Source organism: Osmia bicornis, chromosome 10 (genome assembly GCF_907164935.1).
Source record: "Osmia bicornis bicornis chromosome 10, iOsmBic2.1, whole genome shotgun sequence".
Classification (NCBI taxonomy): domain Eukaryota; kingdom Metazoa; phylum Arthropoda; class Insecta; order Hymenoptera; family Megachilidae; genus Osmia; species Osmia bicornis.
Window position 1 is genome coordinate 5,321,863 of NC_060225.1, and position 26,017 is coordinate 5,347,879.

At 39.9% G+C, this 26,017-nt stretch overlaps 2 protein-coding genes across 2 annotated transcripts in view; both read left to right on the forward strand.

Moving 5' to 3' along the window:
- LOC114877252 (coiled-coil domain-containing protein 137) overlaps positions 1-12,840 on the forward strand; it is a 36,994-nt gene extending 24,154 nt beyond the window's left edge. Inside the window, exon 5 of the transcript XR_003789538.2 lies at positions 12,661-12,840. The gene's annotated coding sequence lies outside the window, so the exon portion shown is untranslated. The remainder of the gene's footprint in view (positions 1-12,660) is intronic.
- The window catches only part of LOC114877251 (extracellular serine/threonine protein CG31145), a 38,456-nt gene continuing 25,191 nt past the window's right edge, over positions 12,753-26,017 (forward strand). Inside the window, exon 1 of the mRNA XM_029189582.2 lies at positions 12,753-15,007. Coding sequence (XP_029045415.1) covers positions 14,541-15,007 — 467 coding nt within the window. The 5' untranslated portion in view covers positions 12,753-14,540. The remainder of the gene's footprint in view (positions 15,008-26,017) is intronic.

Below are 26,017 nucleotides of genomic sequence, written 5' to 3' on the forward strand. Positions count from 1 at the left end.
CGTGCAGTAATAAATTCTCCGGTTGAATCCTGATCGTACGAACGTTCTCGCGTTACCTGTGGTTTATCAAAGGGAATCGAGTTATTCGTACCGCGGCTCGATCGTGTACGATCCTTTGAAAAGATCCTACGGGGACAGGTTCGAGAAGGAAAGCGATTTCATAGCTGGTTCTTCGTCTCTTTTTCAACCGGCCAGTCACCCGGAGAGGTGAATATCTCCGTTTCCAAAAAATCTAAGACCAGTTCTACGATACCCGATGAGATAACTCAGTTCAGTTACGAGACTAGATTACAGAGAAATTATATAAGGAGATCTCGTTTACCTTTAGGACTCGCAAAAAGAAAAGAAAAAAAATACATGACAATAAGCGATCGTCGAAGAAAATGATGGAAATTTGCATTTTCTTTCACCAGTGACCGACATTCTAATCGATTACACTTCATAAGGCAACTAGTACGCTGGTAGAAATTTTCTACGTATTATCAGTATAGTTAAAGCGTTAATTAACAGCAGATTGCACGGATGATACCTGACGGAAATGATATGCTAATCGATATCTGTTAGTATAAACGTGGTAAAAAAAATTTATGTCCTCCTTCATTTCGATAGGAGCCATTGAAGCGGCACGTTCAAACTGTAAAAATTGCATTACCCTGGTCACACGAATAAGTTTCGTGTTATTAGGTAATTTGCATAAGTTTTATCCTATGACCGCGAAGAGCAACGCCTCATCAACCGCGGCCTGTTATCGTGAATCTCGAAGATCTCGTAAACACGAAGGTTATTTCGGTGTCGATGGAAAGCGTGATGGGAAACTTTTATTGTCTGCTTAATCATCTAACGACCCTTTCGCTAGAAACGTGCCTGTAAACGCGTTTTACTAACTGCTTATCGAAAGAATTCATCAATTAGAATTTCGTTAGAAATTTTCTTTAACATTTCTATGAAATAATATTCGTATTACGTAATAACGTTACACAATTGAAGGAAGATCGAAAAATGGTAATTGCAAGCACTTAGCACTAGATTGCAGTGTTTGTCATTGAACAACGTTAGAAGGACGGAAATTTAGTCACTGTTTAATCAACTTACTATCGCAGTGTTAATTTCTTCTTCGACCTCGAACGTTCGCGAGTGTCATACAACGAATTTGTGTTTCTCCAGTCTATTAGAAGCTCGCTTTTACGATTGCATCGGTTAATTGCGCGCCAATTGTTTCTAATTGCCAGCCGAACCTTTTCGTTTCACGTGGAATAGAAATTTTTTATGTAACCATTCTGAAGTTTCTTTTTCGCTTGAATTTTCTTTTCTCATTAATCACGAATTCGAAACGAATCAAAGGGTTAACGATTGAAAATGAAACTGTTGCATGTTGCGCGGCTATCGGGACCCGTGATTTTCGTAGTTGGAAAACATGACTGCAATTGGAGCAGGTTAATTTCGTTAAACTAATTCCAAGCGACACGAGAAGATATTCAGATTTCAGCGGATTCCGTTTCTTCTCGAACAATCACGGTTGAACGGAGTCAGGGCTCTGTTTAAGCGTCTGCAGAGTAATTGTATCATTGCTTCCTGTCATTAATTCGATTGTGTAAGGCCAGTCTTCGTAGCGAGTTCCCGTCGGCTTCGAATTAAGCGTGGCAGAAAATTGGCTTCTTCGCTCGATTGTTGTCTCTCGAAATTCGGAACAATTAAGCGTTTCTCCTTGAATTCATTCGAGGGTGAAACGTTTGCTAATTCCTTTTCATAAATTTCTTTTTATTTACGAAGCATTGTTTAAAAAAGAAATTAATTCGTTCGGGAATGAAACGTTTGCTAATTTCTTTTAATAAGTTCTTCGATATCTTAAATTTCTTTTTATTTACGAAGCATTATTTTTTAAAAAAGAAATTAATTCGTTCGGGGATGAAACGTTTGCTAATTTCTTTTCATAAATTCTTCGATATCTCAAATTTCTTTTTATTTACAAAGCATTGTTTTTCAAAAAAATTAATTTCGATATACGAAGTTAATTGAATAAAAAACATTTGTATCGAAGCGTATTGACAAATTCCCTTGGAAAGTTGATTCGCGAAGAGGGAAAGGAAGAACCGGAAGCGTTTACAGAATCACACGAGGTCTCGCTCGATGCAGAAAGCGAAACTAATTAAATGACGCGTCAACTGTTGCTTCGGCTTTTCAGCTAAATTTTCATCCCAAAGAACCGACATAGCTTCGTTTTCAATCCCTCTTTCAGTTCGTTTGCGAAGTACGTACCCGGCTGCAGTTGCGATAATGCGATGAATATTTGTAAAGGCATCCGTGCTGTTTTCCAGAGATAATTGAAGATAGCAGTCGATATATTTAGAACTGTGCAATCATTCTAAAGCGTCATATTCTTGGAGATCATTCAAAAAAAAAAAAAAAATTAAATTATTCATGAAACTTCTTTATTTTATTTATACGATGTTTTCAACCACGTTTATCGGCTCGTATTCTGTAACTTTGTTTTGCATCACGATCGTCCGAGAAATTAGCTCGATTAAAAGCCGGTCACGTTTATTACGCGTGTAATTCAACCGCGATTTGGCACTTGTTTGTATCGCTTACGTCAGAACGATCATACACGAGGGCACGGCACAATTTTAGACAACGAAATTCACCGGCTTGAAAATCCGACGATCAACACCTAACTCGTTGACGTCATCGTGTTAGATCTTGATTTCTCGTTAATCATTTTTCCTTTTATTTCGAAACTTGTATCTCGATGCCAAAGAGTTAACGACGTTTCCCATCTTCCACCTTCGATTCCATCGTTTTTATTCAACCGACATTGTAAAAGGGTTGGCACATTTTCGCGTAGGCAACGTATTAATAAAAATGAAAGTTGTTGAAAATAGTCACTTTATAAATGTCCATTTCTTTGCCGGTGGAAAACGGTTTCAGGTTGCGTGCCACCGCGACATCAAGTATCGTCGGTCCGCGAATCGCGTGTGACAATTTATTGACACAGTTTAATCGCACGAGGCTGGAAACTTGGTGAAACTTTCCAACCGATAGAGCCCACTCGACGGAGAAACTGGTGCAATCGGCCGCCATTCTGAATAATTAATATGCGCGCATTACTTGGCTCTTTTGGTACCCAGCAGCAACCAGCTCGACCGCGAATCGAAAATACGAATACTATACAGGATAATTCAGCTGTTTCGAATAAAACGAGGGGGAAAGAATTGAATTTTCTTAAAAACGATAAATTTATAAACAAATTTCATTCTCTTACATAAAATGACGCTTGTATATCAGACACTGTATATTTAGAGGCGAAGGATAGAGCTGTGTGACCGTCTAAAATTAGCTGGAAAAGAAACACTTGTATGTTTCGATTTAGAACAGCGAACTATTTTTTAACACACTTTTCCTAAGCTCGATGCTTTTCATTTGCTTTCAAAATTACGTCTCGATTATCAGTTCGCTTTCTTTTTAATTCTTTGTTAATTTAAAAATTGAAACTCGTAGCACGGTGAAACGTTTATCGATGTTTCGTTTCACGATAGCCGAGAAAGATATAAAAAATTCATTTCAAGACATTTTCATCTCGATTACAGAGCGTCTCCTTTCGAGGCGCTAAGAAAGTGTCTCCTTTTGTGCGACATCCAACAAAAGCTTCCCGCTCGTCTTGCACTGTTTCGCGAGCGAATATTGCTAGAACGGGTCGCGTTTTACAGCCAGCAACGAAGCACGCGTTATTTATCGACGATATAAGAGAGGCTGTTCACTTTGACGCGTGCTAGCTGTTTCGAGAAGAACATATAAATTTATTCGCGACGTTTAGGGACAGAGAAAAGACGGAGCGAAGGAGCAAATGGTGATTCGCTAGTATATTTGTTTCGACTTATCGACAATAGCCACGATAAGACAAAAGACAGCTGCGAACACCGGAGAATGTTATTGCCAGTCGCGAACACGAGACGAACAATTAACACCGACTTGATTCATTGATAGTTTTTTGAATGACGTGTATAACTCGGCTTCTTTGAACGCTTTAATATTTTGACTACTTGAATTTCTGAAGGACTCCATCATTCATATTATTAGGAATTCTTTGAAAATAATTGTAGGAAATAAATAGATAAGGGATGAAACATAATTTAATATTTTTAAATCAATAGTAGATAAATTAATAATATTTCTAAATTAAAATAAGAAAGTTAAAACCACTCGTTTTGATTGGTTTGGTAGTTCTAGTGTTAATTAAAAATAATTAAAAATAATCAAATATTTTAAAGATAATATAGATGAAATTTGTGAAGACAAAGCAGTGAAAGGGTTAAGAGAAATTTTTATTGAATAATTTAAGATGTTAGTCTTTCATAGAAACACCAGCCTTGGAAAATAACAATTTTCTTTTTTTTTAAACAGAATCCTTGTTTATTTTTAAGATGAACCAACAGAAATGTTAGAAACACTTAACATACGAGAGGAGACTTATGGTTAAAAAAATGGGTTAATCATCGCGGTGGAAAAAGCAGAGAATGGGAAGCGGTTCTAATGACGCGAGTTCACGTTTCTTGTTAACGCGGCTACTCAAAGACGACACGGATTCTTGGACGAGTTAACGAGCGTGTTTATCGTGCCACGAAAGTTTTCGTCGACGAAAGTCCCGACGAAGGTTAATTACGGTTCTCGGGAAACGGTGGTGGTCCGCGTTGACGTTCAACTCCTCCCCGACGCGATGGCGCGAAATAAAAGCTTTTATTGACGATCCATCGTTGCGCGCCTAGCGACAAAATGTCTTCTCTTTGATCGAGAAATATTCTCGCAAATAAGAAGAATTTGTCAAAAAAATTGCGCGAAAGATCGACCCTTCAAAATTGGGAATTTTAAATTAATAATCGTTGATTACTTATGGCATCTAAATTGATTAATTAACAGAAAATTTATTAGAATACACAAATTGTTTGGCTTTCGGTTAATATATTCGACCTCGTTCGATCGTTTCGTCTCATTTATCGTTGAATTGTGATAGAACATCCGTTCGTTTGACATAATTTGATACATAGCACGGGTACATTAACAATCATAAACATTGTGCGTTCACGGACGCTTAATTAATGGACGGGGTATAATTGATGTCAACGGTGCGATTGGATTTCACGCTAGTTAGAAATGTTTTACCCTCTCTAATTCGAGGAATAATTTAAAAATTTCCTGTTTATATTAATTTAAGAGAGTTATTTTTAGTCGTTTCTGGTTTTTTAATTTTCACCGGCTCGTTTGTTGATTCAACGTTATTTATATTTATCAGAGGTTTACGAGGTAACGCGTTCGCGTGCGGTTTAACAGTTTCTCGGTTCACGTCAGAAATGTTCTAATTTTCCACCGGTTGTATGCGACTTGTCAACCCGCTATTAGCATGCCGAGTATTCTTGGCGGATGGCCTCTGCTTGCCATCCAAAAATAATTCCAACACGACGCGGAAAACCACGCAACCCTCCCCGAAACACCCGTCATTCGTGTATGATTATGTTATTCCTATTTGTTCCCGTTGATCAAATTAATCGATACGAGTATCTCGTCGAGCTTCTCTGCGAAAATATTAACCTAATTTTTATGAAATATCAATCGCGCGAAAGATGATCCCACGAAATAATATTAAAATCAAAACGAGTTTTCGGAAGAAAAATTGAAATAAAATTTCAGGAAATAATAAAAATAATTTCCTAAATTTCTGATTAAATTCCAGTGCCTGGAAGCAACTGATTATCGAACGACAAGTAGTCGAATCGATATGAAAATTCGATGGAGCCGAAGTAGAAACGCAAAATTGATAAGACCTCGATGAAATAGGAATCGATTCGAAGGTTAATAAAATTTTCTCGATAGTAGAATTTTTCTTTCCGTCCGACAAACGAAGCCGGTGAACCTGGAAGGGTTGCAAGGGGATGCGGATGACGTTTAATTAAAAATTTCACGGCAAAACGGGCGAGTAAACGCGATTTAGATTCGTCGGTACATAAAAATTGCATTTATGATTGTAGATGCACCTTTTACCCGGCAGATACGAGTTTAATTTTTTAACTCATTAATCCACCCTTTGCTCGTTCAACTTGTCTTTGTTAATTAGAAACGCGTGTTACGTTGAATTGTTCCATCGTTATGAATTGTCCTCGAACAGAGGTTCGATAATTAACTTATAAATCATAATCATTGTTCCATGAAATTTTTCTAAAATTAGAAACGCCGACAGCAGGAGAAATTGAATTTTTCGATGATAATTATTTTAATATACACGCGCATAGGCGTTTCATCGTTGATAAGTCGTGAATTCGTTCGGGACACACTTTTCGCGTTGTTGCTCCGCTGAAATTACACGTCGCGTTGATAATCTCGTTAAGTACGATAAAAATCACGCGAGATTTTCACTTTTCTCCCGACCCGTCGGGCAAATTTTCCGTGAAATTCAATGAGCGACCTTTTGCGAGAATAAAAATGCTTCTTTTCGAGTAAACTCTCAGTTTCGTGTTAAAATAATTATTCAAATTAAAGAGTGATCATTTTCGTTTAGAAAGGGATGTGTTAATTAGTCGTCTAATTAATCCCCATTCACTATCATTCACGGTTTATTCATTCGGCTCGGCGTCGAATCTACGTTCATCAAGGACAGTGATCCCCTAATTTGCGGCCGGCAACGACTAATTGATCGAATAAAGGTATCCTCTTATCGCTGCAGGATCGTTGGTTACACGGTAGATTAACGGTTATAACGAAGAGACACCAGTCATTTTCATTGATAAGAAGGGGTTTTAATTACCGTGACGATCGCGCGGCGATTAAAACGAGAGTGCGAGACAAGGATATCGATCAAAATTAGTTAAAAGATTGCAGTTAAGATACATTTGTCACCTGAGAATTAATTGAAATAACAATCTCGTTAATTACTGTGATTACAACCACTTTACAACATCAATTTCTTTCTATCTAATCAAAATAATCGCTTGGCTTTTATAATAAATTCTCGTTAACGATGCAGGATAATTACATAAACGTTGAAATTAAAAAGAAAAAGAATTGATGATAAAATTCGAGATGATTTTTCATTTACAAAATGAGAATCAGGTGACTAATATCGCTGTCATTTTTACCCCTTAATGACGTCTTTTTAGGGTTCGCAAGCAGAGGGATGCTTGCCAAGGGTGGATCGTTAATTACGTCGTTAATTAAGTGCAGTAGTGGTAGTTGGTCAAAATTCAAGCATGGTGTAATAACCCGAGATTCATGGTGTCGAATAGAGCAGTAAGAATATTGTGATTCATAGCCGTAAAGATCGAATTATTAATTAAGTTAATAATTAGAGAACGAGCCTGGGGTAATGTAAACTCCGTTGGCACGCGTTCCAGAACAGACTGCAATTAATTAGCGGGCTTAAACTGCGCTTGAGTTTCACGGTTGCCTGGATGGAATATGAGTACACAGTCGAATGAAAGAACAAAAAAAAATAATTTGTTAACTTAACATTATAACTTGACTTGTTATTTCAACGACCTATTCGCGAGGCTAGCGGGTGGTCGTGTGAAATTTTCTAATTATTTTCCCCTCGGTACTTTGATTTTCCTTCCTCCGTTCGTCATCGCACCTTTAATAATTCGTCCGGGGTCGGTACGGCGGAAAAACGGGGTTGTTTTAACACCATCGCGCATTTTAATACCACTATTCTTGCAAGCGGAGTTAAGCTCTCGTTTCGGGAGAACGGATTGCAATTAATTAGGGCGTCCAAGCGGGCTGCACGTGTAAGCTGCGGAACGAGAGGAAAACAGAAGGGTCAAAGAAAAGCTAGGATCTCTGTGTCGAATGGAAAGGGAACGCGGTTTCACTTTTCCCTACACTCGGATGCTTTATTTTATATCGTCAGCTAATTTCCAAAATGTTAACCATTTCGGCAGCCGTCGTCTGATTAGAAATTAAAAGGTCAGCGCGTAACGAAACGTTTCTGAAATTTAATTAATCGCGATTCGTAGCGGTACCACCGAAGGCGAATTGTTTAATTGAATATTTAGGGGATGTTAATTAACGCTTTTGGCAAACTCCACCTTTCCGTCGTTTCATTTTTAAATTTCATCATTACGGCAATTTCTAACCGATGAATTTTCATCTCTTCCTTTTTAATTCACCTCGCCCAGAGTTCTCCAATGAATCAATCTGCGAACTCGTAAAATTTCACACCGTTAAATTTTCGAATTACTTTTTATCGACACTTCGACAAAGGATTTGACGTACGAATTAAACTCGGAACGTAGCACGTTTTACGATCCGGATCGACGCGTATTTCTCATTTGAAAACCTCGCATCAGACGTTTCGATTAAAGGATCGTTGAGAAAATGAAAATTTGTAAAAATTCCCGATGAAACTAGTCGATCAACTTTTCCGACATTTTCGAGAGAGCGAGTTGATTCCAGATTCTATCCGTACGCTCTCGACTTGCTGCTTTTATTTACTCATTTTCCTGTGCAATATTTAAATGATCCACGAGTCGAGTTTCGAGCACCTTCTTCGGATTCTCCCCCTTCTCTTCTGCTCAACTGCATCCTTCTGTTTTGCATATTCTTTTGCGCTCGAGACGCCCAGGGAACACTCGTCGGACGTTAAGCTGTCGACATAATTTTTTGGTCCTTCAATATTTCATGAGATCCATCTTGAAACTCTGCCTCTTCTTCCTACCAGAATGTCGTGAATCCTCGATTGATTAATCTTTCATTTCCATCGATGGATCATGAATTTTTTCTGTATTAAAAAATTACTTGAAATTAGGCTAATGTATACATTTATTATACTATTAAAATATAGTATAACGCATTTGTTACATAATAAATTATAATTCTATTTAAGGCAAAAAGTATTCGAGCTGCGACAGATAATTATATTTTATTATTAAAATTGTGGCTCTCTTCATGGTCCGCCGTCTCGGGGCGGGCTCTCTCCATGGTCCGCCGTCCGAGGGTTGAGAAACAGGTTACCCTGCTTGCGACCTTATTTTCCGAAAGATTTGTCGTTTAAATATTGCTCCAAGAATTGCAAAACAAGGTAAACGATGTTGCAAACGTTACGGAAACATTCGCAGTCTAGTCATAGACGTCGCATAAATTTCTTTCGCAAGATTCATATGCAATGAATGATTCCGATTTTGAGTTTGCCATGCGCGTCGGTCGCGCAACAAATAAACCGCGAAGTCTTTTTTTAAAGCAAGGACAACGAGTAAAACAGCGTCTCGAAAAAATACATATAAAGATAAGGATGTCGTAAAAAGGAGGCATTGTTCTTCAACTCATTGCTCCTCGAGTTCTCGGACACGTTTCATTGAACGGAAACTAGAAGATAGCTGATCAGATATTTCGTCTCTATTGTTGTTTCGTTATTTTTGGAAGAACTGCGCTGTTTACTGTCTCCGAAAATAACTTCTCTGTCAGAAGCACGAGTTCGCGTCGTACAACTTTGTTCGCGTTGAAAGGAAGTTGAGATTCCTCTTTTGCTTTTCAAACTGAAAACAAAAGGGGCGAGTGAGAAATCAGTTAAACGCATCGAACGGCACGCCGGTGATAAACGATCTCCAGCGACGGATAATTGAAGGATAAAGAAGGAAATGGTTTTTCATTTGGAAATGAAACGACCGGGAGGCTGGTAAGCAAGAAAACGAATTCCAGCTTGCTGTTGTTTCCTCGAAATAGAATCGCACCGTGATTGTTGCCAAGCGTATCTCTGGAAGCATTCGCGTTTATTATTCGTCGGGCGTCAGATGGAAAATAAGAAGTATATCTCGAGATTCAGCCGCATTATCCGCGAGTCCTGCGAGAAAACTCGAATTCGCCCCGGAGGTGAAACCTACGACAAAAGAAGAAATCCGAGTTACGGGATAGGATTCTGATTCTTATTTTTCCAGTCGACTCGCTGGATAAACGGATTGATTATTCGTTAATTTTCACGATCAAAAACCGTTCGATCGCTTCATTTATTTATTTTTCCAATTTATTTCAAATATGTACCTAATGGTTTTCCTATATTATTCAAAAAATTCTTCCTCGTATTACTATGTTCTTGTTGTCGAGCTTAAAATAAGTATTATCTCGGTAAATTCCGAGGGTACTGCTTTAATATCGGTTTTAATATCGTGGTTTAATATTAAGATTACAAGCAGGTAACAGAGATTCCATTTTCTGCTCTCTATGAAACTTCCTTCGTAGAACAATGGACCCGAACAGTAAATGAAAAATTCTGTAAACGTATAAACAGCTTTGAAAAACAAATTTGTAAACGTTTTCTTTCTACAGGTTAAGATTTCCCTGAAATGAAAGTGAGGCTCTTTCATTAACTGAAATGGTAAATTAGAAAATAAATGAGACAAATGGTGTTTGCATTTCTGTAACTATCTAGATAAATGGAGTTAGTAGTTTCAGCTTCTAATCCAATGGTTTCTAATTGCACGACGGAATCGCGTTTACGAAGGATCGTGTGTTCACCTTAATAATCGAAATTTCTAATTAGAAGGGAGCACGAAAGCCGAGCTTTTAACGTTATCGCACCGAATCGGCTCCAGCTTACAATTAGCCATTGTATTTATATTTGCGAAAGCCATACGTGCGACCAGGTTGAACTCTGCAAGAATCCCTGATTCCTTTATTTTTATACCGAAAATCTGCTCGTTGTTAAATTTTATCTTTATCTTTTTCGATCCTCTATGGTCTCGTTTTTAAAATTTGTTTTATTTCAATCACGTAGACGTCGAGAAATTTGAAAAATCATCTTATTTCCAGGCAATTTTTATTTTCTCCTCGTAATATTTCAACTCGGCCACATAATTTATTATCTTACGGAGAGAAATACCGTCTAGACAATGTGAAATATTCTCGATATTCGTGGTTATTTTAAATCCAATTTCCTTCTATCCCGTCGACTAGAATAAACTTGCACTTGATTTCTGTCTTTAACATCTATCAAGACTAGAATCGTTCGATATCTGTTTAATTCATGAACTCATTCCCGGTATAATTTATTTCCATCCCTTGATTCTTGCCGTTCGTTCGGCTGAGAATAGATTATTCATTTGCCCCTTATGGATTATCAGTCTCGTCTCCTGAATTATCATTTCGATTATTCTTCTATCTTTAATCAGAAAACAATCGGATTCGATCGTCGTGAATACAATTTGCGTTTGTCACGTTAAATTCTGACCGGGCATTGAAAGAGGTAAAGGGTTAAACGGGTCATTCAGGCACCGTATGGTCGAGGGATAGTAAGGGAAAAGTATTTCTCGTAGTTTGGCCCAGGTACAGTAGCGAAGTCGTTCCGCTAACTGAGAGCGCAGTTTCCGCGAAATTGCTGCTGCTAATGTTACGAAAAAGAGATTGTTACTCGATTTACCGCCACTACCCTTAGCTCGTCCCTTCGTCCATGCTACGAAACGATTGGAAATCGGTGTCGTTTCGCTGGAATCTTTGATCTGAACGACTGGCGGGTCGCAGGCCTCTAACATAAGGAAACGATACGTTGTAACTTTCCTCGGACGATACTGGAAGAACCACCGTTTCAGATTCTTCTTATTCTTCGACGATAATAAAGATAGCCGGTAGAAGCATCCTCTTATCGGGATAAAAGAGTGCTTCTATAAAACTGGACTCTGATATAGCCTTGTTGTCTCTGTTCACGCGCGATTGAACTCTTAACCCTTTCACTTTCAGCGAATCGATCGATGAAACTTGATAGATAATTTATTTATCGTTTATAGACAGGTTTCAGTAATGATGATTTTATTATTATAAGATATTTCAGTAACCCTTTTAAATGATTCTAAAATAAATAAACGGTGGATAGATATAAAAATTTTATTGAATTTGCTTACATTATTATAGATATTTGATTAACGTTTTTCTAATTTAAATCATTTTAATCCTAAAATAAATAAACGGTGGATGGGTATAAAATTTTTATTAAATTTACTTATTATAGATATTTGATTAATGTTTTTCTAATTTAAATAATTGAATAATCCTAAAATAAATGAACGTGGATGGGTATACAAATTTTATTGAATTTGCTAACATTATTATAGATATTTGATTAATGTTTTTCTAATTTAAATAATTGAGCAATCCTAAAATAAATGAACGGTGGGTGAATATAAAAATAATAGCAGGGTTGCAGGCATTTTATCGAATTTGCCTGCAGGTGCATGCAGGTAGTTAGATGCAGTGGGTCAAGGTGCAGCCTTCAAGGGGATGCTCGAAGGTGTGGGCGGGCGCAGTGGTTGAAAGAGGGAGGAGATATCAACTGTGAAATAGAGTGACGGTAATGGTGTGCTTCGTGTTGCGAGAGTGGCCATTACAGTTATCGCAAAAGTCGCGTCATAAAGGCAATGCTGTGAGAACGTTATAGAGGATACAGGAGGGGTGAGAGAAGGATAGCTCGTAAAGGCTTCGTTCCTTTCCTGTCTTTTACACCAGGAAACATCGTTGCATCCAGCGGAGCCGCGTAATTCAATATCTGAGGCGACTTTAATATCCAGAGAACGAAATCGGTTTATCTGAATATTCGCGACCAGTCTGCCTTCCCTTTAGAAGATTCCCCGTGAAACTTTGTTACTTCACCAGCAATTCTAACTCTTTCTAACATTTTTCTTCTCCTTTATTTTCCAGGCGGTGAATCGGTGAAATCGAAAGGCTGACAGTGTCGAGAAACCCCGAAACAACCCCCGAAAAATTGGAAACAATCGGTGAATCAGTGATTCGAATCGAAGAGACTTTGTTCGCGATTCGCGAGCGACATTCCAAAATTCCGCGTCGTTTCGCGAGCGAGAGGAACTCTGGACGAGAGGAGATGTCCCACAAGTGGTTCCAGCGAGGAGACGACGCGTTCAAACCTCCGGATATTGGAAGATAGCGAGCCGAGATCGTTTCGACAGCCGCGGACATCGAGTTGGACCGAAAACGATGAAGATTCGCGATTCAGAGCTCGAAGGAACGAAGGAAAGATCAAGCAGAGCCTGAGCGATCGTGTTCGCTCATCGAAGAACAATCAGAGGAGAACAGAATCCTCAGACAGGCCTAGATTCAAGTTTTTCAAAGAGAGAAACAAAAGATCTTCGGAAAGAACCAAGGAACAGGAGGCTGTTGATATCCCCGACCCCAAAGAGGAAGCACCCCGCAGCAAATTACATAAAAGCGATTCCTTTCTCAGAAGACTTGTAAAGAACTCGAAGGATAATATCACAGAAGGTTGCGAGAGGCTGGTCAGAAATATTCAGAAAAGTCCTCAGGTTCTACGGAGGAAATTCTTGTCCAGTAGCAGCGACGAGGACAGATCTGTTCCTCCAGTCAGAAGAAAGAAATCCGGAAGCAGATCTCTGGAAATTGATGCTATTAAAAAGTCTTCCAAGGATTCTGAACTTACAGAATCCTCCAACATCCGTATCTCTGTTATCGATCCAGAGGACGAGGTGAAAGATCATTCACCTCAGATCCAAAATAACAACCACCATCCTTTAATCCCCTCTAATCAATCTCCCAAAAATCATAGAAGACCCTTTTTCATAGAAGACAACTACGATTCCTCGAAAAGCGTGTCCATAGAGGACGTGGAGGACCTGATCCGAATAGAAGACAACCTAAGACTTCTCGAAGAACGTGTCTTAATCAGAAGACGTTTAGAGAAGTCCACGAAGATCCTCCAGACTCTTCACCTTAGCCATCGAAGATCCTGGAGCGAGGAGAGTCTGAGTCCAGGTATCGAGCAGGTTCATCGGAAACTTTGGACAGCATTTCCTATCTGCGGAGTCTCCGCGGATTCCGTCCCGGTCGACTGTTCCCCGATCGCTCACAGACGATTCGTCCGTCTGGATAGATCACTGGAGAGGAGAATCAGGAGAGAAAATTCAAGGTCGTCGGAGAGGGACAAGGTAGATAACTCCGACAAGTGGTGGAAGGCTAAACGCTCGCCTCCGCCTGACGAGTGGCAGGTTCAGAGGTCGTCGAGGCTCGAGCTGGGTGATAAGAAGCACGGGTCATACGATAAGCAACGCGTCTCGGCTAGGAAGTCAGGGATACGCGGCGACGAGCTGCACGCGTCGACTGTCCGCGTAAAATGCAAACTTGCGAATTTCACGGATGCCCGCAAGCAGCTGGGCGGGGACGAGGCAGAGAGCAGACACTCGGAGCCTACGAAGAGGACGAGTGAACAGCTAGTCAACTCGAACGCTCGTCACCCCACGACGTCTGTCCACTGTTCCAGCGTCGAGATAGAATCTCCTCCGTTCTACACAGTGGAAGATGAACGAATCGACGATCGCCTACCGGTATTACCTGGGAGAAATAATTCTGACCTCGTGACCGTTCGTGTCAATCTATCCAACCCTGCCGAAGATGTACCGAGGACCAACGTAGTGCTCGAACCCCACTTGTGTCATCATTTAAACGATCAGACTTCGGGAAAGTCTACGAATAAATTCCAAGTAAGATCAGTGCGTAAGAAAAAGGTGAAAGGTAAATATAGAAACATTCAAGATTCCAACAGCTTGAAAATGAAATTCACCTTCAGGATGATCCGTATCCGCGATAAACTGATGTTAGGCCTAAGCGCCTTCGCGATATTGTTCACTGTACTGTTAGTGATGGACCTTCAGATGGATCTGGGTTACAGTGGACATCATCTGGTCCCTAGCCACGGACGGGTTAGGGTCGGCGACGATCCCAACACGGACACGATTTATAACACGTTCCGACGGAAATTCTTGCAGCGTGCTAACGCTAGCAAGGAACAGACCAGTGGTGACGCGATTGGCACCACACAGAACACCGGTAAGGTGTCCGGTAACGAAGCTAAAGAGTCGAGGACTGAGAAGAACCAGGTGCACGATAGTTTCTCGGATTTAGTGGACCTTGTGGTGAACGGTTACGGTGTCGGTGCGTACGAGGGTGTGGCCAGAATCAGCGGGGAGGATCATTCGTACAATCCTACCTTGGGGGAACTGAGGAAAGTCGGCCCAAAGTGAGTCGTTTATTTTTCTTTCTCGAGTATCAATATGTAAATAAGAGTTTCCTATATGTTTTCTGAGTATCTTACAAGGGACATTACCCAATCGATGCCCTTTGAGTATGATATAGAACTGAAAAAAATATTTCACACATATTTTTTGGGGTTGCAAAACATATTTTCTTGAATATCTCAGGAACTATTAGGTGTAGGCGAAAAATTAAAAATGGAATTTGTGTGTTTCTGAACAGCTAATTTTTCTATGCAGCCACCTTTTTGATAAATTTATTTGTTTAAAAAATATATTGATAAATAATCTATTTTTGTCATTTTTTTCACCCCTTCAGCATGGACGATTGCCGATACTCAAAAGGCATCAAAATCGGCGTGTGTCGATTGGGTAATGTTCCTTGTTAGAATTACACAGAATCGCGTTTCAGTAAGTGGGTCAATAGTTGTATCTATTGATACTCGAATTATCTTGAAGAAGGTAAACAGAGTGAAACGTTTCTCAATGCATACGATTCGGATCGTTTTTATTTTCACGATCACAGCTGGACATTTAATTATTATGGACAATGCGTTTGAACGCATACGTAGACTAGAAACGATATTCCTTTATCTAGCTCGATAACGACGATCAGAGGCGAGGTTACGTGAAAATTTTCCGTTGTTATCGCGGGTAACCGGTGAAAATATCCGTCCCCGTTTCTGCGTAAGATAAGGCAGCTTTTCAACGGCTGGAACGCGACACCTAATTAACCGGAACAACGTCGAAAGTAACAAGTTTAAATCTCCCCGTTGTCGGGCATCGAAATCTCCTAAACCGATTTCACGAACTTTCGACGGAAGCTCGTTGTTTTTTTTTCGCCCGGTTGGAAAAGTTTCGTTTTGGTCGAACGAAAAGCTCCCCCCGGGGGAAAAGCAATCAGTTGAAACAAGGAAAATCGGTTTGACTTCGAACGGTCCGAGTTTTTACGGAAAATCTGCATCCTAAGTTGGGATATAATTTTTCCATTAAAATTTCGAATTTTTCATTTCGTTTTATTGATTCAACTGGCAAGATTTCGCGAGTTTCGTATCGTAAGGTCACGAAAGTGTTAACGGCGATAACTTGGAACGTTTTCTTTGAAACAATTTGTGTAATTGAGATTTGTGTCAAAGTAGAGCAAGGCGCATCTTCGATTCAGAGGAATCAAGAATCACTTTCGTAACAAATTGATAAGAAGCGCAATATCTGACGCTGGAATGTTATTTTCTGCTCTGCTATTCTTCTTATCTGAGGAATTAGCGAATGTAGAACGAAATCCAATTCCAGAATACAATTCGCGATAATTTTCCAACAATTTTATTTTTCATATCGTCCACATTTTTTACCAAGCTCGATTCGTTAAGTCTTCGAACGCTAATTCACCGTGTTTAAGCAATTTTATTGTCCGGCAAGCAAATATCAGTCACGTTGCCTCGATACACAACCGCTTGTATTAGGATCCACTTGCCAACCATGTCCATGTGTTGTGTATTCTCTCACATAACCATACCGTGCTGTGCGAGCAGCTTGTCCAACGGCAAATGTAATTATTCACGGCTGTGTTTGCATGGATGGGTTCCCATCGACCATAGATCGACGTCGAATCCTTTTCACTCGACGTAGGAAAAACATTCGCTTGAATTCCTCCGATTCTTCCTAAAACGTACGATTTCTTGTAGCGAAGTTTTCAATGACAGCAGAGAAAGGTTCGCTAATTTATTATTAATTATCGCGGAGTAAAAAATGAACGATGATTGCCAGTTAATTTCTGAACGCGTTCTCATCGACTACTGGTTGAACGTTGCTTTCATCGCGTGAATCTTTTTCCATTCGATAGGAAATACCAACCATTCACGTGCCAGTGATTTCCGTGTCGATTTTCCTCTCTTTTTCTCCTCCTCTCTCGCTTTACCCCTTTTTTCATCGGGACCTAATTCGTCCCGGTCCGAAGCACGTGTAATTGTCGCGGACAATGAACGCATAGCCAATCGACGATTCGGACCGCATTGAATCGTTATAATCTGGAAGGGTTCGATCAAATTAAGCCGTCGTCTGTTGATTGAATTCCTGAATAGTACATCGTTTCTTTTCACTTTGCTCAATTTTCGAATTAATTTCACGCGTCGACTACCGTACGAATCATCGGCGACTGGCGAAACAGGAAATTGATCCGACGCTATTTCGTAACATAAAAATAATCGAAAATAGGATTTATGCTAGGGTTACGTGTCCATTTGTGACCCCTGTACAATCATTTACCCTTTTCCTAAAAGTATAAGAAAGATAATGCAATGAATTTTTCAATCCGCGAATGGCGGACCATGGAGAGAGCCACAATTTTAATCGTTTTCATTTGCTAAATTTTACACTGTCTCTTGAAAAATTATTCTTTTATTATAAAGAACTCCTGTTTTACCCTATACTCATTTGAAAGTAACCAGAATTCGAGGATGAATAATTCCCTACTGGTCTCTAAGGAGAAACTGAAAAAGTTGCAACGATAGACCGGTTGCATCGAGACCCGACGGAGTGCATTTTTCATTGCATCTCCCCGATCCTCGGGAACGGAAGGAGCAAAGGGTAAGCTCGCTGCTCGTATTATCGAGCGTCTGGCAAGGAAAACAAGGACTAACATTTCCCCGAAGGTAGTGCAAGCTATAAGCTCGCTCGTAAGCCCCGGCTCTTCGTTCTCACTAGATAGACAGCTCTAGTGACCCTGGTATCTAGGGAATAAACAGCATTGTTTCCTGCTGCACAAGCCTCGACAATACCTTAATGTCGCCGTTCAGGGTTTCACTTTGAATAGACGTGCACGCGTTCTGGGTGTAGCAACGAAACGTACCGTTTATAGCCGAACTAACAGCAAATATACCTCGAATATAGAACCAGAGATCAATTCGATATTCACCGATGTGAATTTGCAATTCGTATAATTTCTAAAAATTTGGAGAAAATCAAACAGCTGCTACTTAATAACGCTGACCAGACGAATAACAAAGAGAGATATTTCACCTGGTACGAAGGGAACGTTAATTAACTTCCTGAATCGAGCGTGCGATTACTCTTCGTCGAGGAAAATCAAGTTTTCATAGTCGACCGTGTAAACATCCGCCCTCGAGCGTATTCTTACGCTAGAAATTAGTCGTCGCAAATTACCGTTATGAATGTACACATTATTATTCGTGTGTATATGTGATACCTGGTAACCAACAGAGCTCACTGCGCGTGTACACACCTGAGATTGCACGCCAGCAGGTGTATTGGTGAGAACAAACAACGTGTGCATCATCGTCGAACGGGTTAACGCGTGTATTGTATCGATTGATCGACGGAATTTTCAAGGCAGCGTAAACGTCGCCTCGGTGACTTCAGAAACGTACAAAGCCCGTGGAATCTCTGAGCCGAGGATGACAAAGGTATTCGAACCGGGAAGCTTTGTTTGTCCGGAAATAATTCATCGTCTCGTAACTCGGCCGAGCGACGGCAGGTGAATTTCAGGTGAACACAGGAAGTAAGCTTCGGTCTACGAGCTTACAGGATCCTCTATTGATAGTCCCGTAGGACTGGGAAACTTCCTATTAATAGGGAAACTTTTTCAATGCATCCTCGGACGAGGAATATCCGTGGTTCTTCAAGAAAATTCAACGGAATCGTGAAATAAATGAAATTGTAGAATTAAATATAAAGATTCTTTTCTTCCTAAATCGGGATAGAAATAAATTGAAAATGTTATCAGGTCGAAGGAAAGTTGTGTAATTATCAGAAGCTAGATAGATCGAATTGAAAAGCTGGATTTTCCGGGTTTACCGGAAATACTGGTAGAACGTTCGACCCGTATCGAAATGGATCTCGTTTCGAATCGATCTTTATCCAACGTCGAAAAGTTGACTGGTTTCGTTATTTACACCGGTGACAGACGTATCTGAAAATTTACTGCCCTCGAAAGTTACTTTCATAGTGGCTCTCCCAGAAAAATCGTAGACGCGATAGCGAAGAAGAAGGTGGATAAATCGATCATAGAAGTAGAAGAGGAAATTGAACGAGGGAATTTTTAGATTAGATAGCAGCCGAAAAATATCCTACACAAAAGTGCGAACGAAGCCATAATATTGATGTCTCTGTTACGTTAAATAATAATTAATTCAATAATTCAGATAAATAATTCATGTATCATATTATATACGGCTATTTCTGTCCAGGCGATCCCCAATTTAAAAGAATTTAACGTGAGAATCTTCTTTTAAATTAGAACGAAAAATTTTGATTGTTACGTTAAATAATAATTAATTCAATAATTCAGTTAAATAATACATGTGCCGTATTAGATACGGCTATTTCTGTCCAAGCGATCTCCAATTTAAAAGAATTTAGCGTAAGAATCTTCTTTTAAATTAGAAGAACGAAAAATTTTGATTGACACGTTAAATTCTTTTAAATTGTTGATCCGGGCAGAAATAGCCGTAGGTATCTAATACTGCACACAATCTGAATTATTAACGCGTTAACTGTCACGGTGCAAATGGATTTATTAAAATAGAATTATTAAAGATGCGATCGATTAATTTTCGGATTTTACCTATCAGTTTGGTATCCAATTATGTCGTCAATTATTAACGATCCACGCGGTATTTAACGTATCAGAGACATTAAGAATTCATTTTCTAATCCGATCCTTCGATTCGCTGTCCAGAATAACCGACAATCAATTTTTTAATCAAAATTCCCAACACGAGTACGATAAAGAGAAAAACAGTTTCAGAGTATAACAATTTTTATTTCATTTCTTGACACCCTGTTCGTGATTCACGTTTGTTACACTTGAACTGGTAACCCGTATCGCTGGTGTGACAGGAAGTTACCAAGGCAAAAGGAATAATTTTTCAAATCTCCGCTCGTCGAGTCATTAATCAACGGGTTCTCGAAGTAGCCGGGTAGTAATTTACAATATTCTTGAAAACTGCTCCCTGTAGAAGGGAAACGAGGCATATTTCTTTGAAACGTTCGATAAAGAAAAAAAAGAGGGCAGGATCGAGTTAAAATATATCGTTAAAGTTGCAACGTCCGAATCGAGACGACCGATTTGCTTCCTTTTTTCCTCTTCCCGCGTGTATATTTTCCAGCAGCTCGGACATTTTTCATTCGGCCCTGTTGGACGACGATTTAAAGGCAATCCCGGGTCCGAGTTACGTTGGTCTGTTCGTTGACGAAAATTAATCGAAATCCTGATCTCCTCGCGGTTTCTACCGTCGAGAATCGAAACAAACGTTCCGAGATTGAAACGTTTCGAACAGAGTCGACTATTTACGGCTCGAATAACATTCCGTTTCCTAAATTTCATCGAATCTCGGTCTTGGAAATATTCTTCGCTTAAATTTTAAAGATGATTGAAGACTCGTTTTCGGTGTTCTTCTTCTTCGAGTGGATGATCTTAAGGGATTACGAAAATCGAAGGAGGAAATGGAGCACAGAGGGTACTGTTGAAAGGTAAAAGGATTGGAAGTTGGAGAGTATAGCGTGTTTGTTGTTCGAAGACGGTTCGAGTCGAGGCATTCCCGCTTGTTGTCGCTAGATCGCATCCTTCCACGTCGAATAATTGCCCTTGCTAACGAACACACCGTCGCTTTGTGCCCGTTGAAATCGCTAGAAACTAGAACGGATCCGTTTCGACGCTGCTCCTCCACCAGTTCCAAACGGATGTCTCTTGTTTCGTGATTTTCACGCGGTGCTCTCCTCTTGTTTGCCTCCGGTATTCCAACGAATCAAGATTCCTCTGCTTGAATTGAACGATTTCGAACGGGATCGATATGAAATACAGTCTAATGGCAATTTAAAATTTATTCACCGCAAATGAATAAACGGTTCCGTTTTTTTCATTCTCGCGAAACATTAATCGGTAAACAAACTCGTATAGAAACGAAAAGCATTGAAAAGAAGGGGATGAAAATTGGTGATAAAACCGCGAACACGCGTTGATGATCAGCGAGAAAAACGCGGCCAACATCGATCCCTCCGTTGGGATTAATTACAATGCAAATTGATTCCCGCTACTTTTCCAGCCCTTCTGATCCGAAGGCCTTCGAGAGGGGAAATTGATTTTCCGTTAATTAAATGTCGCCGTTCGACTCGATCCTAATTAGGATTCTCTCTTCGTTAACCATCGTCGCGGCGAGATGTCCTTCTCATTCGCGTTCATCGTTCTCTAGTGGCTCGATTCAAAGGGCCTCGAGGAGATTTCGAAAGCTTTCAAACAGCTTTTCCTCTCTCGACCGAGGCGACCGGAAAAAGAAGAAGAAGAAGAAGAAGCGGTCGGGAAAGAGAGTGAAAATAAATATGGAGAAAATCGGGAGGAGGAAAGCAGGGAAATCCCGACGAGCTTTCCACGCGAAGGACGGAGCCTGGTCGAATAATCGATCGAATCGATTCGAGTCGAACGACTTTGGCTTTTTGCACTGCAAAACGATCAGTCGAATCGAATGTAACCGAGAAAACTGAGAGCGGAAGAAAGAGAGTGTAGTGGGAGGAAGAGAGGAACCGGCTCGGTGTTCCGCTCTGGAAAACGGAGATGCATTTCTCCCGAGGAAAAGCCATTTTCTCGCCTCGCGCCGCTTGTTTACCCCGGGTCATTTATAATTTCCATTGCACGCTGGCTGGCTGCCTCTTGTTTACGACGTCCCGACGATTCGTCCCCCGAATCGACGATTCTACTTCCCCTTTAGCCGCCGAACGGAATCCAAAACTTTCCGCCGATCCCGGCAAACTTTGTCGACTCCGACTCGTTAACCTTTTATCATTCTACTTTCGAAGTGATTTCGCTAAGTGTGCAGATTAAAACTATTAAGTTGTCGCATATCCGCTGATTTTCAAACGAAATCTAAAATTTTATGATATAAAAATATGGAAAAAACATAAAATTGTAATATAGTATTTTCTTTTTTTTTTATTAAGTTTGACGATGATTCGAAGCGTTGTCCCTGCGAGCTTAAAATTATAATTTCCTAAGTTGGCGGACCATGGAGAAAGCCCCAATTTTCTTTTCTAAATCTTACACCGTTCCTTTAAGGAAACGCATTATATTATATTTTCTGTTTCGTTAGGAATCTATTCGCGAATTTAAGTCGCCATAAGGAAGGAATCTTGCAAAAACGTATCAAATTATGTGCTAATGCAGCGTTACTCGACGAATCCAGAAACCACACGCCGGAGATAAATTCTTCCGGTTCTCCAGAATGACGTATCGTCAGCTAAAAGAACTATATCGTGTTTGAAACGTCGAGCGAGATGCATTCTGCAATCTTCTTTTTTTTCCCCTGAATTTCGAAAAGCGCATTTTTCGCGGTTTTTCACTGGCGAACCGAGAAGTCCGCGAATTTTTTATCGTATCTTGAAAAACTTTCTTTTCTTTACAGAAATTTATATACATGTTATTATAAAATAAAGTTCCGTGAGTATCACGCTCGAATGAATAAATTTAAATGAGTTCGAATGAGTTTGTTGATGGAAGAAGTTCGGAAAGAAGATTGTTTCCCTCATTTTCGTGCTAATAAATTGAACATCATCACGAAGACAATAAATTAGGGGGACGTAGTATTAATTTGGAAAAATTTCATTTTCCGATTGTTACGAATCTTTATTGATCGTCACTGCGCCTCCGGTTTTTTTATCTCAATTTTGTCAACTTTATTTATCGTCGCAATTTGTCTGAAACGCATCGAAACGAAACGGAGGTTAAAAGGAACGCACAGGTGTGCTGTAATCCTCTCGTATATCGAGCACATCGATTGCGTAAACCCATAGAAAAACAGGCTCGTCGATGAAAGAGGAATAATAGACCGGACAGGCAGGATGTCGCGTGGCGGATGTTGCTTCCATTACATAAATTCTTGATTCGTCATCGTCATCGGAAAACCAGTTCCGTAATCACGGAAAAATCAGTCCGTTCGTGGTTATTTATCTGAAATACGTCTCAATTTGTTTGCCGTTAAGACAGGACGCGCGTCGAACAGGTCCGTTGCTCGTTATCGAAATTCCTCTCTGACTGGAATTTATAACAGGAAATATATTTTCCTGTTATCAGGTCTTATTAACAACCTGCGTCACGCTGTTCCGTTAGTTAAGAATTAATTTTCATTTGAATTTACGACCGTTTTGCACAGCGTACCAATTATTCCAAAGATTTATCCCCTTTGCAAAGTTGAAAATTTATTTCAAAATATTTATTAACGCCAAAGATTTCCTATACTCTTATCAAAACGTTTGTCCTTTGAAGCTAGAATTTCCCTTCGAACGAATAGATTCGTTTCTCCCCGCGCATTATATTCCAGGAATTTCACTAATGAGTTTTCCAATTTGTCCCCGAATCAGGAGGTAAAACGATGCTCATTGAAAACGAAGATCGTGATCCGTTGATTGGTCGCCAGAAATGGTATACAAATTCCAGTTTGCTGATAGAAATTTTAAAATGCTGTCGGACACTATTGTCGTGGTTGATTTTCATTTAATACCCTTCACTTTACAATGCACTCTGTTCTTCCTTTATTATTTTCATATCGCATTCCTTCGCAATGCACTCAGCTACCAACTGTGAATTTTATTATTAAAACATTTCAACGGTGGAAAATGAAAAATTGATTAATTCCAAGATCAATTCTGATCACACCTATTTGTAATCCGAGTATCGATAATTCAATTATTAAAATAACACAAATTTTCTTCTCGTTCTTCTAACGATCTCATTCTTTTTAAACCTGTTGGTTCGCGATCCGAGGCTAATTCGATGCCCGGAAAAACATCGCTAGATTCGATTCTATTCGATTCGGAGCCGGACTAAGCTGCACGTGCTAGACATATTCGTCGTTGCAACGGTGCACAAGGCGCGCTTTGTACAGGCAGGAACGTGTATGCATGCAGCCAGCGCATACAGCCGGTGACATTTGCACTGATTAGTTATTCGTACGCGCCTGCCAGCACATCCGCAATTAGACCACCTCCTGAAATTGCCTGGGTTTTCCAGAGCGCTGCCTCTATGGCCACCCTTGCCTGCCCTGCTGGGCTTGAAAGCCACTTTCAACTCCGTTTGAAGATGGCTGATGTGTTCATGGGGCGGCTTGATCCATCGCGAACGTTCAGACTCTGTTGACTTTGGATATCTCTGTCATGGTATTTGAAATTTAGATCGTTTCGAATCGACAATTTGAAAATTTTCCTGGGCCGAATTGGAGACCCTTTTATTTGCTACATATTTATTCATATTATGTCCCTAAGCACCCAATGAGGTGTCCTGAACTTAATAATCTACACCTTCTATTTCGTTTTATCCAAATCGTTGATCTTCGGAGCACGTGTAAAGTTAAAAATATAATTATCGAAAATTTGTTATCGAACGGTGGAAGTTTGTTCCTGGATATAGATGATTGATGAGCGGATTAGAGAGGCCGGTAATCAATTTTGCAAGCCTCCTGGATATTTGTCGAAGTTTAAAAAACGTCGATACCTACATACGTTTTTCCTGATAAAAACCATCAATTGTGAAACGAATCCTCTCGTTTCGGATCACGATACATTTTCCCGAAACTTTCTTTACAATCCCGACTCGCGTTAGAAAATGAAGTTGAACGATGAAAACTTGGTCATTTTTCTTCGCTCTTTTGATTTCTCCCTTCCCTTTTCCTCGCTGTAAACTTCCTCTTTTGAAATTATCAATTCCCTCCGGGTTTCCTCTACCGTTAACGATCGATTTCGATATCCGTAAAAGGACGAAAAGTTGGGAAAATGAACGTTAAGTAGAAATAAACACAGCGAATCGCGTTTTCCGGCGTGCTTTTCGTGTATAGTAAGATCCTTGTTAACGCCGCATTGATTCCGAAAGTTCAACGAAGCTTCTCGTCGTTGATTTTCTTGCGAAACCGTGAATTTCCAGATTTATGAGATAGACTTCGCTGGACGTTTCTGAATTTCCAAAGGGAAATAGTTGGCGGGATACGAGTGAATAAATGAAGCCATGTTAATCAGAGAAAATCTGGTTAAACTTGATGAAACGAGCTTCTTTTTATTTAAAACCAACGAATCAGATAAATATGCCGAATAAAGTGTGGACGGAAAATATGAGAACAGAAAAAAAGAAAGTCTGAAAGGAAATGATATTGGAAAATCTTTTTAGGACATTTCTCAATTTCTGTTGATGGAAAAAGGGAGACGTACACGGTTGTCGCCGCGCGTTTCACACCTTTTTTTTCCGCGCTGATTGGTAGAAAGTTGAGAACAACGTGAAAGGAGTAATTAAAAGGCGACTGGGATAAATTATAACTTTCGATTGCGGATGGATTTTCAATTTCGCCTGGGTTACCGTCGGTCCGACGAGGAAATGTCGAAGTTGAAAATTAGTTTGCAATTACGAAGTTGCCGCTGGTAAATAGGTCGGAGTAAATAAAACCACCCTCCAACGATTTATTACACGTATCACGAGTTTTTTAACCGTGAACGAAATCGCGCATCTTTCTATCCTTTTTTTCCAAAAATCCCGAGCGTCGAAAACTGGAGAGATCAAAAACTACCTGAATTCAACCGTGAAATTTCGAGCCGGTTCGATTTCATGCAGAAAACTACGTCGAAATAAAGGATCAATTAATAAGGGTTCTCGTTTCGATAGGTAAACGAATGATCGAAGAAAATTGAGGAAAATCGTTGGTTCGTCAAACACGATATGCACGCTGTATTGATTTTCTCTTCAACACATTCCACAGGCTTGCAAACAAACAAACACACCCACGTACACGCTCACGATCGCATAAGATGACTGCAAAATGCCAGGGGTGATTTTACAGCCGCACCGGGGGAATATTAATTATAATTAAAAGTTGCGGCCCGCGCCCGGTGTAATCCACGTTCGTCGATCCCCGTTAACGGGCCACCGTAAAAATGAATGGGACAAGATCGAACGACCCATGGGGGTCGTTGAAAGGGTTGAAACAATACAGGGTGGTTTGAAAAAAATGAAT